Genomic DNA, 20,941 nt, shown 5'->3' on the forward strand with positions numbered 1-20,941 from the left:
AATTTGTTGTTGGCACGTCTCAAATCACCTTCTAACGTGTTGCAACATGTAAGACTCCATTTCTTGAATTGATCAGATTGTACTTCTCATTAAAGCATCCATTGTATACTACACCATTTAGATTGATATCCACTTCCAACAACTGATATTAGAATCAAAGCAAATTATTTTTGGTGTTTCAATTTTTGCGGTAAGCTTTCTACACAATTTTACTACATAATCCTTGGCAGCCAAAAAAACTATTTTATTTTACCATTGTATACTACATCATTTAGATTGATATCCACTTCCAACAATTGATATTAGATCGTGCTTCAATTTCATTATTGTATAACATGGATTGGGTTTTAGAATGAAAGCAAATTGTTTTTGGTGTTTCAATTTTTGTGGTAAGTTTTCTGCATAATTTTACTGCATAATCCTTGGCATGCCATTGATGTGTTTGTGAGATTGTATGAGTGTCGTTTCAAAAATAGGAGTTGTTTATGTTGCTCAATAGTGGTATAACTTAGACTGATATCCACTTCCAACAATTGATATTAGATCTGCATAATTCTCAAAAAAGTTCAGTAATTTAATTAAAACTTAGAAAATGGAATCTAGAGTGGAACCAGAACCTATGAGTCCTCATTTTCTATTACTGCTATATTCTTTTAGAATTATCATTTTGATGCTGCCTATTTGTATTGCCACCAATTCATCAATTCATTATTCTAAAGCATCTTCACTAATGATTCCTTCTAAAATTAAAACATGCATTATGGCTGTGAATAAATGCTCAAGAATTCCTGTTAAGAAATGGAGGGATAGGCTTAAGATCAACATATGAAATTTTATTTTTAGGCACAATTTAGATTTAAATTTCATTTGACATGCTATCATTGTGTGCCTTGAAAATTATTTTGCCTTATTAACATTGTTCCTGAGAAATGTGAAGTATGTTTGCAGTATCAGTAGGCTTCTCCATATGACCATCCTTTGTTCCTCCTCTCCCTCCACTTTTCCCTTTTTCCCGTTGCAAATTCATGTGATCAAAAATAAAACTATGTTACAATTTTTGCTAGTTATGAAGAACTTGCCACTTACTTATAGTTATGGTAGCATTAAGGCACTTACTAAAAGCATCAATAAGTTAGAGAGAGGACATGAACTTGTGATTGTTGTAAGTTGTATTCTTCTAGGTCTCTTCCTAAAACATTTCCCTGAATTATTTGTATTTTGCCTAGGCATGAATGTAGGAAGTAGCATGTTTCTATATGATATATTATTTTTTAAAGTACTGCACCCAAGGAATCTTTCATCAATTTTTTTTTTTACCATATCTATTTTGTATTATAGCCCATTTATAATAATAAAATAAACTACAATGCAAGTTTAAACATGAAGATCCATAGGATCATTAGCATCATGTTTCTAAGAAAGCACATATTTTAACAAAAAAAGTTCCTGCTTCAACACATTAATTTACATCTCTCATTGCATCTCATTTCTTATTTATCACATCAAAATTCAAATTCAACACTATTTATTTATTCATTTTTCTCTCTCACACACTTAAAATGATCCTTGACTTGCTACTGGTGATCATAAAACATCTTGGCAAGAGTGCTTTTTCCCAGACCACTCATTCCACGTACAAAAACAACTCTATAGTTTTTCTTTTCTTTGGTCAGTAAAGATGCCACCAATTAAAGAGCTGGTGGGGTTCAAAAATTATTTTGAGGAAAAGACAAATAAAGGCAAAGCTTCAAAACATGGTTATATACATAATACTTTTCGAAGTACTCCCAGACCCTCCAATCCTATTTCAAAATTATCTTAAGTTATTATATATTTAAAGGAGTGCTCACATGGAGTGAGCTGAACCAAGAGTTGGTTACAAATATAAATTGGAAAGAACATGTACCAAATGTACTCAGCAATAATTTTGTCAGTAAATGGAGTAAGGTCCAAATTTAGTAGATCTTCCATCCTATTGATAATGCCGTTTTCAGACTTCACAGCAAAAACTTGAAACTTAACTGAGCTTTTAGATGACCACTTCTTATTCCGTTTCAACAATAGAGAACTCCACATCTTTGTTGTCATGGGACTTGAACTCACAGAGTTCATTATAATACTCATCTGCCATTGTGTAGAGGGTGCTAAAATCTGCTCCATGTTTCAATTGCTCCCCACTCTGAAAAAAAATATAAAAAAGGCTTTGGATCTAGACTAAAAAGTTTAATAGATTGGAAAGGTATTGAATGATGAACTGTGATTCAATATGGTTCTTATCAATTTTCACTAAAGCAAACTCAATAATTCTATCCAAGACCATCACAACAAAGTGTTATGAATATGATGAAATCTCAAGTAAAATGAATGCCAAGACAACTGATAAGTTTGCATCTCTCTTTTCCATCATATGTTATGTTGTATCATCATTTATAATCATTGTGGAGATATGAATACCCAGCAACTTACATTAGCTTTAGAGAGGAGGGAAAAAAAAATCTAAAGTTACAAAATCAGACTCACTTGAGCTGAAGTAAAATTAAGCAATAAAATTGGTTATAAAAAAAGTCATACACACCTACAAAATGAATATGAGAAAATTTAACATTTGTGAATGACAATTTGGAAAAAAATTGTAATCCACAAATATGAAGTTCAGCATAGTTGACTTTGTGGCCAATTATTTTATGACTCTATCCTAAGAATTGGCATCTATTGATTGAGAAAAAAAAAATTAAAAAAAATATTTTCCCAAAAAAAAAAAAAAAAAAAAAAAACTTCTTTGCATCATCACGTGCTCATATTTTGAAGTTCTTTTGGAATTTTACAATTCAATGAAACATTAGGCTTGGAGATAAGAAAACAATGAGCAATAAGTGCTTCAAAAGCAATGACTAGGCTTATTACAATCCAGTCATAAAATTTTTGGAATCCCAACTCTTGAAGGACAGAATAGCATGGCTGAAAAGAATGGTTTGTAAGTGATTGGAGGGAGAGAAAGCTCAGTTAAAAATAATTCAAATTATTTTATAAATTGCAAGGAAAAGAAGTAGGCTACTCAACATTGGTTTGTAAGTTTTGAATTACCCTTACCATCATAGTTTCAGTCTCATTTAATGAGCAACTTCATGATTTTGAAAACAAAGTTTTTAGTGTGGTGGTACTAATTGAAGTTTTCCAGAAGGTGATAACGTTGGTTGGCTATCCATTGTTTAGATAGCTTGGTGGTGGCATTAGAAAATTAATTGATGTGGATTCCATCGATTCCCATATTTGCTGGGTGCTTAGCATGTTTGACTGGATTGTAATGCCTGGACCATGTCTCAAAAGATATTTACTTTTATGATAATGTATTTACAAAGACATTAAAGTAATTTTGTACATGTAAAAATTTGTTACACGCCATTTTCCTGCTTTGGTAGGTAGCTTTTTTAGAATGAATTACGGTTTATTGTTAAGAGTTAATTGTATAGTCTCTTGTGAGAGTGCCTTTTTCTTTAGCACACAAGCCCAAGGATCCTGAACCAAATAGTTGTGGTTTGGTGGACTGGACTTGGTTCACCACAGCTAAAAGAGCTATTTAAGAATCAAGTAGTGCAAAGGGCAAGCTTCCTACAATACATATAAACTAGCAAACGAGAATATTTGTATTGAATAACAATGAAAACAACAAAAGCAATGCAAAGTAATTAGGAAATACACAAAAAAATTATTAGGGATCCTCAAATTAATAAGAAATATTTCATTAATTTTTTTTTTTTAATTATGGTTATAATGTGCTCACTAAGACGTGATATAAGGTTCAAATAAGCTCAAAAATTATAGACTTAGATGGCTATCCAAGCTTCTAAGACTTGCAAAGTTTGAATCCATTTGAATCTAAGTATGTGCTATAGTGGCTGTTTCTGGATACCGGGAGATATTTCACTACTTTTTGAATGTCTTTATAGAGTTTTCTCAAGGATTCTGTTGTGATTTTCTATTGTTTTCTTACCGAAATTTTCTTGCCCTTTTGCCGGCTGCTTTCCCCCTTTTTTATAATGTTATTCTAGAGTATGGGGAACTATTGATTCCTCTGTTTTGCTCCCTGGGTACCAGAGCCTATTTTGTGCCCGTCACTCAGAAAGTTGAGCCTTTCCTTGGTTCTCATATTTTTCTTCTTTTGATGTTGTTTCTTTGAAAGCCCATGGCTGACTTTTCATTCTGGGGCGCGCCCGTTCCTCAAAACCTCTTATAATTTAGTTTTTTTGGCCGTCCTTCTTCTTTGTCATTTTTCCAAAGTGAGCGGAATCTATCTCTGCTGGTTCGAAGGTCTTTGCTGCGACTTCCCTTTTTATAGCTTCTCATTCTGGTTCCCCGAGGTACTGTTCACTTGCATCGTGAATGGTTACTCTTAAGCTCCCTGCTTTTCTTGCTGCCTCTAGTGCCCGAGAAGGACATTTCCCCCCTTCGTTTCTTGTGTTTCTTTTGGCGTTTTCCTGTGAGCTATCTTAATCCTATTTTTTAACTAGGTTATACATCTCGGGGATCCCGAACCTTTATCAATCCCCGAGGATCCCAACTCAGCTCCTTACACCGGTCATTCAATCTTGACAAACTGGCTCTTTTTCTTTTTCTTTTCTTCCTTCTTTCCTCATAGGCTTTAAGGCTTGTCCCTTTATGGCTTTCGGGTTTCAACCCTCTTGGGCTTTTCTCAGGTTCACTTTTCTATGGTCCTTTGTAATTTCTTTGGGCTTAGATGTTGTGATTTTTTAGACCTCAACACCGCTTTAAGTAATTGTATGTTGGTTTTATTAACTTGAGTTGGGTTGTAGCTTAATTTGTTGATTTGGTTCAATTTGGTTTGGTTAACGTGTGGGGAAGTTCTAGGTAGGGATAAGCCAAATATAGTGTGACAATCATGTAGTGCAAAATCAAGCAATATTGTAGCAGCTAGAGAAAATTTCCCAATATAGCATTTATACCTATAAACTTTCATCTGAACCATTGTCTCTTGCCACAAACTGTGATGCAAAAGCCATTTCATCACTCAAATATTGCAATTAAAAATTAAATAAAAAAAATTTATACACTCCCTAGGGGCCGAATAGATGTAGAGTTTTTCTTTATACCTACGACCCTTCATATTAAAGTTTCCTACGTCAGACAGATGGTGTATTCCAAAGTCATGACGTGAATAATGTTACATAGTCAGTGTGATGCGGATATATATATATATTCTCTTTCTCATTACAATGTTGATCCATATATCCCAAGTTTCAATTTTCTCTTTTTATTAACTTTTTACTATGAAGTAGTGCGCAATTCAATAGTCATTGTTATATTTCTAAAAGAAAAAATATTTATAACTTCATCAATCAAATATTGCAATTGTGATGATAATAATGTTCATGTATAATTCTTAGTATATGATTATTGTCATGTTTTGTCACCGGTTCATTTTCTCTAATGCATTAGTTTCTTAATATGTGTTTTTGTTTTTTAAAAACAGCTGCAAGCGATTCAATTGGCTAACTAAAAGGAAAAAAGTTCTTCACCATATCAATCTAACTGAACTACTCCAAAATCCCTTCTTCCTTCAAAATGATGAAGAAAAACTCATTCATCAATGCTTTAGGGCTGGAAACAAAGAAGCACTATTTTGGGTCGAAGCTCACCAATATTTTGTTCAAGATCAAACTAAAGTGGGAAAAGAAATCCTTATTCAAGCAAACATAGAAGGAGACAAAAATGCAAAGTATGGACTGGCAATTGTGTTGTTATGCAAATCAAATGATGAAGGAATACAACTACTATTATCAATTCTAAACCAAGCAGATGGAAAACAATTGCTACAATCAACAAAACCTTCGACATACAGTTTTTGGAACAAAAAAATTTTGCATCCCAAAAAACCAAGCATGCAAGAAAAATGGAGTGGGTCATTGGGATCGTGAATGCCCTTACCCATATGGAAATGAAGAATTACATGTAACATGCAAAATGTGCTCAATTGACTTGGAAATGTACAAATTAGCCAACCGAGTTTGGTAGAAATTATGTTTACAAAAAGCATAATAAAATAAAATTTCCTCATCCTATTTATAATACTAATCTCTATCTTTAAAGGAATAGATCTTTTTTTATTATTAATATTTATTTAAAAAGACTTGCAATAACTTAATTGCAGTCCTCTAAAGTTTTCACCTAACATGATGCTAACTTCATATTTATAAAATCCTTTCTATCTAATTTTAAGTTCATTAAATTTCACTAACTTGGGAAGACGGTTGATTAGCTCTAGATTGAATACAAGACCAAGTATAGTCGTGTGAAGAGTAAGATCCCGGGGGTTATTTGTAAGCTAGACATTGAGAAAGCTTACGATCATGTGAATTGGGAGGCTCTTCTGGATCTTTTAAAGAGAATGGGCTTTGGGGAGAAGTGGTGTAGTTGGATTCGCACTTGTATTTCAACTGTCCAGTTCTCTATTTTGATTAATGGGGCTCCAGCTGACTTTTTTGGGAGCACGAGGGGCCTAAGACAAGGGGATCCGCTATCTCCTATGTTGTTTTTAGTTATAATGGAGGTCTTAAGTAGGATGATGAAAAGAGTTGAAGGTGCTGGATTGATCAGGGGTTTTTAGGCTATAGGCAGACGAGGTGTAGGGGAGTGTGTCTCGCATCTTTTGTTTGCGGATGATACTATCCTTTTCTGTGATGCGGATGTGGAGCAGATCCTTCATGTGCGTATGCTTCTCCTTTGTTTCCAGGCTGTCACAGGTTTGAAGGTTAATGTCTTAAAGAGCGAGTTGGTTCCTGTAGGGGAGGTTAACAATATTCATGCCTTGGCAGAGATCCTGGGTTGTCGGATTGGGTCTTTGCCTATGACCTATCTTGGTATGCCGTTGGGGGCTGCCCATAAGTCCCCTTCTATTTGGAATCCTATTCTGGAAAAAATTAGTCGGAAGTTGGCCGGGTGGAAGAAGTTGTATTTGTCTAAAGGTGGTAGATTGACGCTGATTAAGAGTACGCTCTCCAACCTTCCTACTTACTTTTTATCCCTTTTTACCATCCCTTCGCATGTGGCTAATAAGATTGAGAAGATTCAGAGGGACTTCTTGTGGGGGGAATCCAAGCTTCATTTGGTGGGATGGGATAAGGTGTGTGCTCCTAAGGTTAATGGTGGTTTGGGTATAAGGAAGTTATCTACGTTTAACAAAGCTTTACTAGGAAAATGGCTATGGCGGTTTGGGGTTGAGGAGACTCGTCTTTGGAGGAGGGTGGTGGCTCTGAAGTTTGGGGAAGAGTGGGGGGGGGGTTGGTCTTCCAAACTGGGCAGGGGTGTTCATGGGTGTGGCTTATGGAGAAGTATCCGAAAAGGATGGGAGGTGTTTAGCAAACACATCCGGTTTGAGGTAGGGGTGGGGGATAGAGTGAAGTTTTGGACGGACCAGTGGTGTGGGGACTCACCACTCCATCTTTCTTTCCCGGTAGTGTACGGGATTGCTTCTAATAGAGAGGCTTCGGTGGCCTCGTCTCTTGAACGTTTGGGGACCGAGGCTCAGAGAAGTTGGAAGGTTCTTTTACTTAGGAATCCAAATGATTGGGAGACGGGTGTGGTGGATGATTTCCTTCAAATCATGGGTTCTAACTTACCTCAATTTGAGCAAGGAGACCGCATGGTTTGGAAATTGACGAAGAAAGGGGTTTTTGACATCCGCTCGTTCTACAATAAGCTCCGAAGCTCCCTGCCTATTACCTTTCCTTGGAAAGGTATTTGGAAGGTTAAGGCTCCTACTCACGTCTCCTTCTTCGTTTGGACTGCGGCTTGGGAGAAGATTCTTACAGGAGATATTTTGCGGTATAGAGGATTCGATTTTGTAGATTGGTGCATTTTGTGCCGTTGTAATGGGGAGTCAGTGAATCATTTGCTTCTCCATTGTGACAAAGCTTATCTGTTGTGGAGCATGGTTTTTAGATCCTTTGGGATTTCTTGGGTTTTGCCAAGATCGGTTGCAGATATGCTTTTAGGTTGGTGGAGTTGGTTTGGAAAGCATTCTTCTGGCGTTTGGAATCTAGCTCCGTTGTGCCTAATGTGGTGTATTTGGAGGAAGCGTAATTGGCGTACTTTTGAGGATAGGGACAAGTCTGATGACCAGCTGCTCGCTTACTTTAGTGGCTCTCTTTTTGATTGGTCTAGGGCTTGGGGACTCACCTCTAGTGATTCTATCCCTATGTTCCTTAGTTCTCTTCTCTGTAATTAATTTGCTTTTTGTTGTCTCCGTTTGTTTTCTTTTCTTTTTTTTCTTCTTCTCCTCTCTTTTTGTTTGTTTCCTTCTCTGTAATCTCTGTTCTGCCTTGTGTTTTCATGAGGTAGCTTTTAATATATATCTTTCTTACTTATCAAAAAAAAAATAGTTGTATCCTTTCCACATCTAATTCCAAGACAATATCTTCTATCATCATAAATCCTACAATATATTGTTTATACATATATAAAGCAACTTAAGTAGTAATACATTAAAAAATATTTCGAATAATAACACAATCATAAAAAAAATAATCACGCGCAACGCGTGGATCTGCGACTAGTTAGGTATTAAAAGGAATGATCGACATTTGATTAGTTTTTTCAAATAAATAAAGAATTAAAAAAATAAAAAGTTATGTGAAAAATTGTGAGACAACCAAAGCTTATGTGACGTAGAGAAGAATCTAAAAAAAGTCAAACGTTTTGAGCTATTATATAATATATAGATTATGCTTTCTTTTAAAGCTTAAATGTACTATCAGTTGTTCAAGTTTGACAAATATCCATGAAATTTATAGCGATGGCTCTAGATCAATCCAAATCCCACTAGAGAATTCATATTTGGTGAACCTTCCTTGAATGCCCTCAGGCTATCCAAAAGCAAGTCTGCAACATATTCTTATTCTTTTCAGTCAAAACATTTTAATAGACAGAGAATTTTGAACATATTAAATTAGGGTGGTTGAACCAATCAAGTGATGCTATATCATTATCTATTCAACACCCCAATTGGCTAATTGCACACAATCTTTCTTCCTATTTCTTTCCCGTCAAATGCTCAATAAAATTGATACATTAGGGAGAATGATAGTATACAAATAGGATGTCAAAATACTATAAATATATATATGCGGTGAAAATTGGCCTTTGCCCCTTTTTTTTTTTTTTTTTTTTTTTTTTTTTTTTTTTTAATCTAGCATTTTGCCCCATTTTCCAAACTAATTAGGGAAATTTCCTTATTATAATTCGATTGTCCAAAAATCGAGTTTCAAAATGCCACTATAGGGTTCTTAAAACGTCACTATAAGTATGGGGCGATCAAACTTATTAAAAAAAAAATCTTGCATGGAACTCGAGTTCATGGAGCTCAAGTTCCAAAACGCCTCTACAGAATCTTAAAACATCACTATAGGACTCCTTAAAATGCCACTATAGAGCTCTAAATTTTTTTTATTTTTTTATTTTTTTTATTTTCAGTTTGTTATAACTCAATTTTTAGAAAATCGAGTTTCAAAATAGGGACATTTTCTTAATTAGTTTGGAAAATGAGACAAAATACTAGATTTTTTTTATAAAAAAAAAAAAAAAAAAGAGCAAAAGCCCATTTTCTCCATATATACACACATACAAAAAGTTGTCAATATGATGATGATGTGACATTAATTCATTGATTTACAAATGCAAATAAACTTGATCCAAATTATATGGAGGTTTATTATAACTTTTTAAAAGTCAGGAAGGTAAGGCGTAAATAACCTAATCCCTGGAAATTCATAATAATTAACCTTAACAAATCAAAGAGCATAATATCAAGTATCAACACACATAGAATAAAATAGAAGAACTAAAACTGACTATTAATTACAACACATATACTAATCAAACTAATACCTTTATGAAATGGAAAGTGGAAACCATTATTGTTAAGAAAGATAGAATTTCCATTAGTAATCTAATCGTTAAGCATCAAATAAGTGTTATCTATTAAGATACGTCACCCGTATGATATTAGATGTCACACTGTCACTTGATTACTAACGAAAATAGACAGCAAGAGGAATATGAAAATAGAATCAAACATGAAGGGCCAAATTATAAATATTAAAACATAATGGTCAAAAAGAAAACAATCCCAAACTTTATGTATTTTAGTCTACATATTAAATAGAAACAGTACGGATACAAAGAACATTTGAACAGTCAAAATCAGTAACCTGGAGCACGAGTTGGTGGGGTAACAAAAATCACAAATTATGTTTGTTGGGCACATCCAGGCAAGGTGAGGATATCTGCAAAGCCACTAATTTCTATGTAAACATGTTGGACACTGAAATATTCAAGTTTTTGCATTAGCCACCAGCACACAACCAAAATCAAATTCAAAAAGGCATTAGAAACAATGTTTAATTTCAAAAGTAGAACCACTACTACTAGAGAGATTCTAGCTCAATTTCAAGGTGAGTAATGCCCATATCAACTGCTAGGGTGTAAGTGTAACAATCCTTACACAAGATAAGTATCGGTAGAATATATACTCACAACAGAGGTCGTTCATCAAATGCAATTTCACAAGTCTGAGAGCTCTTTGGGAACTTCTTTACTATCTTGCTTAATGCCTTGCGAACACGAAGCTTGCTCTTTGGTTCTAGACGACTATTAATGATGATATTTATTGTCTTTAACACTCTTGCCACCTTTAGGATTTGTCTAACAAGTTGCATTTCGTCCTTATTCCCTAAAAATCCTATATAATGACAAGTTGTTAGGTGTGATGACAAGCATTCAGGGACATCCAGTGACTCATCCCAAGAATTGTCAGGTACTGATTCTCCATAGGAATAATCTGTGCACGATTCAAAGACAAGTATTTGAAGCTTTGGAGCTTGGCCAAGCAAGAGTCTAATTGCATGCCACTCAAAAAAAGGACAAGCATAAAACTTCAAGGAGGACAAACCATGAAACATGGGAAGTTCATCATCACCAGAAGCATGGCAGAGAATCTGCAAGCACCTCATAACAATCACAAAGTCGCAACATATTCATAACAACATTATTGTTAAAGTATTTTCCCTAGGAAAAACGTAACATGGCCTTAATTACCTTTGTGGTTTCTGTGAACAAACCCAGGGATTTAATGTGAGCGAAAGGTCGAATCAAATCCCGCACCCTCTTTGCATAACCTTCAATGCTAACACCATCAACTATCTGAACTGCAAGGACTAGCTCAACCAAGTCGGGGAGTTTTTCCAACACAACATACTTCCCCAAATGACCCTCGAAAGTAAAGTACTCGAGAGATGGGGTGTTTATGTAGACTTTGAATGATGATGAAGACTCAAAATAATTAGTGCAACATAACTGCAATCCTTTGAGGGTGGGTACTTGTATAGTGATGTTGAAATTGACTTGAAACGCATGCAAATGCACATCGAGTTCCAAATCTTGGAGGACAGGGCAGGCAGTGAGGATGGTAGACGAAGAGTCAGAATTTGCATACTTAAAGAGTGAAAGTTGTAGTTTCCTTAGACTTGGGAACCAAGAATCAGAAGGTGGGTTGAGATAAATGTTGCCTTTCAATTTGAGAGTTACTAATGTTGTAGAAAAGAACAAACTGCGTGGCAACTCTACCAAAGATTCAGTATCATTGCAATAATTATGTAGACAAAGCACTTCCAAACCACGTAGAATGGCGGCGCGGACCCATGTGTCGACATAGAAGGGACGACAAGGTGTGGACCAACAGATGCTAAATGTGTGGAGTGGTATGGGATTGGAAATGGCATTGCGAAGAGTCCATATTCTGGACACTATATCTACAAAGCTCAAATTTAGATCTGGTCGCTCTAAGTCTGGTTCTTGTAAGTAAAGTTTTGGGATGAGAGTCCATAGAGTTCTCCACCCGCTCGACAAAATGCTTGTGGCGACAGCTTCTACGATCCAGAGATTGGAGAGGATGTGGACGACAATAGGGTCCGGTAGAGTGCTAATAATGTCAGTATTAGTGTTGGTGTCAGCAAAGGCATTTTGTCGAGCAGAAGATGGGCAACTCTCACAAGACTTTGTTCTTACATTTATCTGACTCTCTCTCCTTTCTGCCCTATTTGCTCTTTCAATTCTATGCCTCTCCTTCTCCTCCTCTTCCTCTTCCTTCGTTTCTCTCCTCCGCCTCTTCATGCTTTCAATCTGTTTTTTCGATTCCGAGCTATGAATCTGATTCGGTATGTGTGTGTTTCGCTTTGAGGAAGTGGGTGAGTACCGTGTGTTTCGCTTTGAAGAAGTGGGTGAGTACCGTGTGGATATCTGATTCTAGGCGAGAATGGCTCGTGTGTACGTTCAAGCGTTATTTATTAAGGGAAGATAATTCCATTTGGATACAATTTATTTTTGTTGAAACTAAAAATTGAAACTGAAAATATTTTAATGAAATAATTTTTAAATGTATAAATAGTGCTGTAAGACTTATTTTTAATGAAAAAAGTTGCTGAAAAGTATAATTTGTGGTGCATTGTTCACCGTTGACTTGTCAATAATTGCTGGCTGATCACAAAAAAAAAAAAAAAAAACATAGATTAAAAAATGCAAACGCCAAATTAATTTGAATCCAAAGAGATACTTTATAGTAAGAGTGGCAAGCGTTTCCTTTTGTTTAGTGATGGGGTCATGCAACACATTTTTATTAAAGATAAAATATTAGCAAATGTGCGCCAACTTATTTTACTGTTCAACTTATTTTTGTTACTATTTATGAGTTCTACTGCACTTTTTGATACTATTCATAGGTCCCATTGTACCATTTCAACTAAATTTTATTTTTATCCATAGTACTTTCGGTAAAAAGTTTTCAGTTTCAGCAAAATAAGCGAATTTCAGACAAACCCTAAATTTTCTAAATGCTCAATTATTATTCCTTGTCATTCAAATTAATAAAAAATATATAATTATAAATATAATTATGCAATGCTTAAATAATAAATATATAAATAATAGAAATTAAATAAAGAATAATATAATTCCATTTTGTTACTATTTAGTTACTTTAGTGTTAATTTGATATTTAGTAATTATTTATTTATTGACTTTTAAATAATTATATATTGACATATTATATATATGTATGTGTGTGTTAAACTAATAGAGATGTATAGTAAAAATCTTGCATTTTGTCAAATCTATCCATTCTCCTTTATGATTTTAATAATGTTTTTTTCACATACATTATCATTATTTTATCCTATTTTTAAGGAAGGTATAATATTACAATCCCCAATGTGATCATGCCATTTCAAGCAATATGTGTGTGTGTATATATATATAAATATATATATATATATATATATATATGTAGTTGCACGATTTTCCTGGCCCAACTTATATTGATGAGGCCTTGGCCCAAAGCACAACCCACAATAAATATTTGTAGAGGATGGGTCAAAGAACTTAGCCTCAGTGAACTTGTTCGGTCTAATGCATGGACAGTATTGTTTGCAAAAGGAAAATAAAAACCCCAGAATGGATCTTTCTCAAGTATGATTTTATTTCTCTTTTTGTTCCTGATACAGTTCTCCCCTCCTCTTCTTTAAGGGACTCCACTACATTATATAGTTCCCTTCTTTTCATCCCAACCTTACACCTGTTGACCATCTAAGCATCCACTTGAGCACCTGTCCCATCAGACGCCCTCATCAGTCCCTTTGTGAGTTGCAGAGGCCAAGGCGGTACTGTTCAGGTGTCTTTTCCTCATTAATGCGGCCAAGAGGGTGGCTGGGGCGCAATTAATGTGGTGGTAGCCTTCCATGAGATATTTTGGATTTAATTCTTTTTATATGTTGTGAAGATGAGCTGAAACGACTGGGGAAAGTTCCTCGTCTGGGCCTCTGATGTCCGAGGAGGAGTTACTCCTCGGACAGGTTTCCTTGGCGCTATTGGGATTGAGTAACGCTTCATATGAGGCTTCTCTTCAGCCAGGACGCTCCTCGGCTGGGCCTGAGTTTGGAATAGCCCATTATTTTTGGCCCGGGCCCCACAATAGCCCCTCAAAACTCCGGTTTTTAACTCCCTCCGAGGAGAAAAGCGGGGTTTTGATGTTTGTGAGAGGATGGAAATAAGGAGATCGTGGGGCGCGCGTGCGGACCGTTACTTTTGACGCGCTACAATTTACGAGGCGTGGCCATTAACTTCTGGAGGCGTTATGTTCCCTTCATCCAACGGCTTGGCATGGATCGAACGGCCATCGTTTCTTCCCGTCTTTTTAGGCAGGGATGATCTTTTCTCTCTCCTCCCGGCTATATAAGGCGTCAGAGGGGTTCAGTTCCTTCTTTCATCTGCATTTCACAAACCTCAAAAGACTCCAGAGAACTCCCTCGAATCCCAGAGATATACGAACACTTGCGTCCGTTACGCCGCCATAGCCGTCTTCGTGAAGCGTTTCGTCCAAGAGAGATTTCCGGGCGTCCCATTGAGCGTTTTGTGAAGGTACCAGTACATTTCGCTTTTCTCACCGTTTCAATTCCCTCCCCGGACTTTACTTTTCTTCTTGGTCTCTACTTTCATTTCCCCCTTTCAGTTCAGATGGGTAGATTCGAAAAATTAGTAAAAACTCCAGCCGCTATGGAGGCCTTTAGGGCTAAATACCACATTCCTCCTGGGGTTGGGCTGCGGTACTGTCCTCTGGAAGGAGTATTGACAGATAGGGTTGAGGGAGAAGTCGTTATCCCCATGATTGCTTTCATAGAGGGAGGGATGACACTTCCCATGCGTAGGATCACAAGGGAATACCTGTTCAACCATAGGTTGACGCCGTATCAGTGTGCCCCGAATATGTTCAAGATACTAGGCTGTGTAGATGTCTTAGACGAGCGGATGAATCTAGGCCTTACTTGGCACGATGTGGCTTATCTGTACGAATGTCACCGCCTCGGGGATGATGGGTATTATCTTAAATCCCGGAACGAGGACGTTAGGTTGATCTCTTGTCTTCCAGTTTCCAATAAGACCGTGAAGAATGACTTCCTCATTGCTTCTGGGGAGTGGTTCGACGGTATTCATTGTCCAACTCGGGCAGGAAACCCAGGTGCGGCGCTTTTAGGATTGGTCCTTTTTGGGAAAGGATTTAGTGTTGAGGGGTTATTTTTCTTGCATTCTTTGTAATTGGAAAATTTCATGGTCTAACCTCACTTTTCCTGGTTTGTTTGCAGACAAAGTTCACGTTGCTCCTCGGATACACTTTGTGAACGTGCCAGCGTTGAACTATCTCCTTAGGTCGGAGATTTACGTCGCCGAGGACGGACAGTTGCGTGCGGCCCATCTGGTTCTGGGCTATCAACCTCTGAGCAGCGCTTTTCAGGCGGTCGGTCACGCTATAAGGGCTGGCAGTCCGAGGCTGGCTAGAATTGACGTGTCCAGGGACGGGTTCCTAGCCGACCACGATCTGCCACCAGTTGTGTTGCCTGGTGTTAGAAATCCCTACTTAGCAGAGCAGCTTCCTCCGGTAAACGAGCCTGGCGCTGCTGTTTTGGTTGAAGAAGAGGCTGAATCATCTCGTCTTTCCCTTGAGGAAGAGATAGATAAGTTTTACTTCGAGGAGGAAATTCAGCAAAACCCCTTGGTGGAGTTTTCTAATCCCGAAGTAGAGCAGGACCAACATTCCGCAGTTGGTGTTCCCTCAATCGTTATCTGCTCGGACGATACTTCAGACGAAGAGGTAGAGCCCATGGCAGGAAAGGGAAAGACTCTAAAGGAGCTGATGTCCTCCCGAGGGAAAGGTCAGTCATCAAAGGTTCAGTCATCGAAGGGACCAAGTCCATCAAAGGTCAAAACCCTTCCCCTTGTGGTCCCCCAGGGCGTCTCGGACCCTGGCCTTAAGGTTAATCCGGACCTGAAGAAGAAGAGGCCGGTTGACACTCCTGAGGAAGGTGAGGTGACTGCCCAGCCGACCAAGCAGCAAAAGACTACGCGGGCGCCAAGGAGCAGAAGGGGTAACTCCTCGGAGAGCCGGGATGAGGAGAACCTTGCTGACGTGCGCGCCTCCCCTCGTGCATGGAACCCCAAGCTGGAGCTAGATGGGGTTGCCATCTCCTACAATGCTTCGGTCCGAGAGTATAACCGAGGCCGGGCAGGGTACGTGGCGGATGCCTTAGAGCAACCCCTACTCCTTCCTCGGGACATGGAGGCCTATAGGCGATTCTCTCAGCCCGAGCTCTTCCTATCCCTAAAAAGGGATCTCGCGTTGGTAAGTAATCCTTTTACTGTTTTATCAATTTATTTATCCCCGTTAGATTTCTTTTTCAAAGCAACCTTGTTTCGTTCGCAGATTACTCAGCAGGTGTTCGTGGCTGATGAGTTTTGCCGCGATAGCCGTAGTCGGGTTGAGGCTGAGACCCAGGCTCGGGCGGAAGTGGAGAAAGCCTTAGGGTCCCTCAAGCACAAGCACCTTAAACTCACGGACGAGTTCAAGGTGTCGGAAAACCGGCGCAAAAGTGCAGAGGCTGGTTTAAAGAGTGCCGAGACCCAGGCGGAGGACCAGCGCAAAGAGCTGTACACGATGCAGCTTAACCTCATCACCGAGAGGCAGGTAGTGCAGGATCTCAGGACTGCCCTGAAAAAAGTTGAGGATGAGCTGAGGCAGGCCAAAGAGGAGGCCCAGCTGATCCGAGAGGCTACAGAGGCCGAGAAGGCTGCTGCTCGCCAGCTCGGGGCCTAAGAGACGGAGGCCAGGCTGTCTGAGGAGATTCCCGAGGTATGCAGGGAGTACTGCGGCATTTCATGGGCTCATGCTCTCGACGCTGCAGGAGTTCCTGCAGATTCGGCACTAAGACTGCCCGAGAGCATCTTCTATCCTCCGGAGATCCGGGCTATTCCTGATGATGCCCAAGTCGCCTCAGAGCAAGACCTGGCGGTGCCTGATGCCGTCCTTGTGCCTGATATGGCGAAGGATCCTGCCACAGACTCTACCATTGAGGTTCCTCCTCCTCAGCCCCAGCAGACAGAAGATCCTCCCGCTAAGGCTTAGCTTTTTTTTTTTTTTTTTTTAAATGAGAGTTGTCTTGTTTTTTCATTCTTTTGTAAGGACCTCTCTTTCTAATGTACTCGGAATATTAATATAAAATGTTCGTTTTGCTTACTATGGATGTATGTCAGTAGCGCTCTTTTTTAAACATGTGCAACGATGTAGATACAGGCAAACGGTCAGAACGAAAATGGGTTTTTGGGTTGCGCGTTTGAGGGTCGCGATGGTTCTAGAATGTGCGCATGTATTAAAAATGATTTCCTTTAAGTAATAATCTCTCAATCTATCATAAGTAATAATTTCCTCTAAGTCTGTGGTCCGAGGGACCATGCAGGACTTAGGTTCTGTTTAAAACTTATGAGTAGTTGCCTTAAGTATTAATTTCCCCATAGGCTTGAGTCCGAGGACCATGCAAGGCCTTGGTTCTGTTTAAGACTTATGGATAGTTGCCTTAAGTATTAATTTCCCCATAGGCTTGAGTCCGAGGACCATGCAAGGCCTTGGTTCTGTTTAAGACTTATGGTTTTTCTCTCGCGCATTTGGTTTCCCCATAGGCTTGAGTCCGAGGACCATGCAAGACCTTGGTTCTGTCCAAAACTTATGGTTTGTTGCCTTAAGTATTAATTTCCCCATAGGCTTGAGTCCGAGGACCATGCAAGGCCTTGGTTCTGTTTAAGACTTATAGTTTTTCTCTCGCGCATTTGGTTTCCCCATAGGTTTGAGTCCGAGGACCATGCAAGGCCTTGGTTCTGTTTAAGACTTATGGTTTTTCTCTCGCGCATTTGGTTTCCCCATAGGCTTGAGTCCGAGGACCATGCAAGGCCTTGGTTCTGTCCAAAACTTATGGTTTGTTGCCTTAAGTATTAATTTCCCCATAGGCTTGAGTCCGAGGACCATGCAAGGCCTTGGTTCTGTTTAAGACTTATGGTTTTTCTCTCGCGCATTTGGTTTCCCCATAGGCTTGAGTCCGAGGACCATGCAAGGCCTTGGTTCTGTCCAAAACTTATGGTTTGTTGCCTTAAGTATTAATTTCCCCATAGGCTTGAGTCCGAGGGCCATGCAAGGCCTTGGTTCTGTTTAAGACTTATAAATAGTTGTTAGCGGAACAGCAAGCAGCGGACAGTCAAGAAAGAAAACGTACGCTAAGCCATCCTCATTAATAACAATATCTTCTGAGATTATTTACATTCCATGGTCGAGGTACAGCTTTTTCATCCAAATCTTCTAGGTAGTAGGTGCCTATTCCGGCCACGGATGTGACACGGTATGGTCCCTCCCAATTGGGCCCCAACTTGCCCCAAGAGGGGTTCTTTGCGCTGCTAAGAATCTTTCTCATCACGAGATCACCTGGGCCCAGAGGCCGCAGTTTGACATTAGCATCATACCCCTGTCTCAGCTTCTGGTGATAATAGGCGATGTGAATCATCGCTTTTTCCCTTTTTTCTTCAGCTAGGTCCAGACTCCGTCCCAATAACTCGTCGTTATCGTTTGGGGTAAACAATTTAGACCTTAGCGTGGGAAAGTTGTTCTCGATCGGGAGCACGGCCTCAGCCCCATAAGTCATCGAGAAGGGGGTCTCACCGGTCGATCGTCGCGGCGTCGTCCGATAAGTCCATAAGACGTGGGGGAGTTCTTCTACCCATCTCCCCTTTGCCTCATCCAGTCTCTTCTTCAGCCCGTTCACTATGACCTTATTCACGGCCTCGACTTGCCCATTTCCTTGAGGGTAGGCGGGGGTGGAATATCGATTAATGATCCCAAATTCACGGCAATACTCCCTAAAATTCTTGCTGTCAAACTGAAGACCATTGTCGGAAATGAGTGTTCTCGGAGTTCCGAAGCGGGTGATAATGTTCTTCCAGATGAATTTCTGGGCGTCCACGTCCCTGATGTTGGCCAAAGGTTCAGCCTCCACCCATTTAGTGAAGTAATCGGTTCCGACTATTATGTATCGCTTGTTCCCCGCAGCCTTGGGGAAAGGCCCGACAATATCAAGACCCCATTGCGCGAACGGCCATGGACTGGAGAGTGGGTTGAGAACCCCTCCGGGTTGGTGGATATTCGGGGCGAATCTTTAGCATTGGTCGCACTTCTTAGCGTATTCCTGGGCCTGTCTCTGCATGCTCGGCCACCAGTATCCTTGGGTGAGTGCCCTGTGCGCCAGCGATCTTCCTCCGGTGTGACTTCCACATACTCCCTCATGCAACTCCTCAAGAAGAGACTCGGACTCTTCTGGATGTACGCAGAGTAAGTACGGTCCAGAGTAGAAGCGCCGATAAAGTTTGCGGTCCTCTGATAGCCAAAAACGAGGAGCATTTCTACGTATCTTCTCGGCTTCTAGTTTTTCTTCCGGTAGGATATCGTCTTGGAGGAAATTCCTTATGGGGTCCATCCAACTGGGGCTCTGTCTAATCTGATGGACTTGGGTCGGGTTTCCGCTGATGGGACTGGCCTTGACTAGATCTTCGACTAGGATCATTCGTGGCAAATTACGTGCCGAGGACGTGGCAAGAGTGGCTAGCGAGTCTGCATGAGTGTTTACGCTCCTGGAGATGTGCGTCAGACTGAAGGATTCAAAACTCGTCTGTAGCCGTTTGACTTGTCCCAGATACTCTTGCATCCTGGTATCTCGAGCTTCTAGCTCTCCCATCACTTGTCCGACCACTAGTCTGGAGTCCGAAAAGGCTTCTATTACTCTTCCCCCCAATCTTTGAACCATTGCCATTCCTTGAAGTAAGGCTTCGTATTCGGCTTCATTGTTCGTAGCCGAGAATCCGAGTCTTAATGATTTTTCAATGACAGCGCCGTCCGGCGATATTAAAACTATCCCAACTCCTGATCCTCTCTGGTTGGCCGCGCCATCCACGTAGACCTTCCAATGCATGGTCTCCCCGGCTGAAACTGCGCCAACCAGTTTTCCACCCAGGTCCTTCTTCTCGGTCATCGTTTCTATAGAGGGCTCAGCAAACTCCGCTACCAAGTTTGCGAGGACTTGTCCTTTGACGGAGGGTCTGGGCATATACTTAATATCAAAAGCCCCCAAAAGAGCACTCCACATGGCGATCCTTCCTGTGTAGTCAGCGCTTCGAAGCACGGCTCGAAGGGGAAGCTGAGTCAGAACGATGACCGTATGCGCCTGAAAGTAATGAGGAAGCTTCCGGGTTGCGTGCACTATCGCCAGAATTGCCTTTTCTAAAGGTAGGTATCGCACCTCGGCCTCATGTAGTGATTTGCTCACATAGCACACCGGTCGCTGCACCCCATTATCATCTCGAATGAGTACCAGGCTTACAGCGTGGGGAGCTACGGCTATGTAGGCAAGCAGCACCTCATCTGCCTCAGGACTGGACATGACGGGTGGTCGGGACAGGTAGTCCTTAAGTTGCTGGAAAGCCTGAACGCAATCCTCCGACCATTCGAACTCTCTCCACTTGTTTATCAGGAGGTAAAAAGGCCGACATCGATCCGCCGATCGCGATATGAACCGGTTTAATGCCGCAATCATGCCAGTGAACTTCTGCACCTCCTTCGGGTTCCGAGGAGTCTGTAGACTGTTAATGGCTTTGATTTGGTCGGGACTTACTTCTATTCCCCTATGGGTGACCATGTACCCTAGGAATTTCCCAGACCCGACCCCGAATGAACATTTGGAGGCATTCAGCCGCAACCGGTGCTCCCTTAAGATAGCGAAGACTGTTCCAAGGTCTTTCACGTGCTCGGACACCTTTTTACTCTTTACAACCATATCGTCTATATACACCTCAATGATCTTGCCCAGTTGTGGCTCGAACATCCGAGTCATCATCCTTTGGTAGGTTGAGCCCGCGTTCTTTAGCCCGAATGGCATCACCTTATAATGATAATTTCTGACGGGCGTCATGAAAGCCGTTTTCTCTTGGTCCTCTAGCGCAAGGGGTATCTGATGAT

General features: G+C 40.1%; 2 protein-coding genes across 4 annotated transcripts in view; both read right to left on the reverse strand.

Annotated features, from left to right (window-relative positions):
• The window catches only part of LOC126712557 (probable glutathione S-transferase), an 85,211-nt gene that overhangs the window by 24,709 nt on the left and 39,561 nt on the right, over positions 1–20,941 (reverse strand). The window lies entirely within an intron of this gene.
• On the reverse strand, positions 10,351–12,361 carry LOC126712556 (putative FBD-associated F-box protein At3g50710). The gene is made up of 2 exons (XM_050411920.1): positions 11,110–12,361; positions 10,351–11,009 (listed from the first exon to the last, which is right to left on the reverse strand). Exons 1-2 carry the CDS (start codon positions 12,181–12,183, stop codon positions 10,545–10,547), a joined length of 1,539 nt encoding a protein of 512 aa, XP_050267877.1. The 5' UTR covers positions 12,184–12,361; the 3' UTR covers positions 10,351–10,544.

The sequence above is a fragment of the Quercus robur genome, chromosome 2, assembly GCF_932294415.1.
Source record: "Quercus robur chromosome 2, dhQueRobu3.1, whole genome shotgun sequence".
NCBI classification, from domain to species: domain Eukaryota; kingdom Viridiplantae; phylum Streptophyta; class Magnoliopsida; order Fagales; family Fagaceae; genus Quercus; species Quercus robur.

Excerpts from the sequence above, each read along its gene's own strand:
- LOC126712556 (XM_050411920.1), bottom strand. The coding sequence starts at position 12,183 with ATGAAGAGGCGGAGGAGAGAAACGAAGGAAGAGGAAGAGGAGGAGAAG. Across the intron at positions 11,010-11,109 it reads TGTTCACAGAAACCACAAAG|ATTCTCTGCCATGCTTCTGG; the intron begins GTAATTAAGGCC and ends AGGTGCTTGCAG.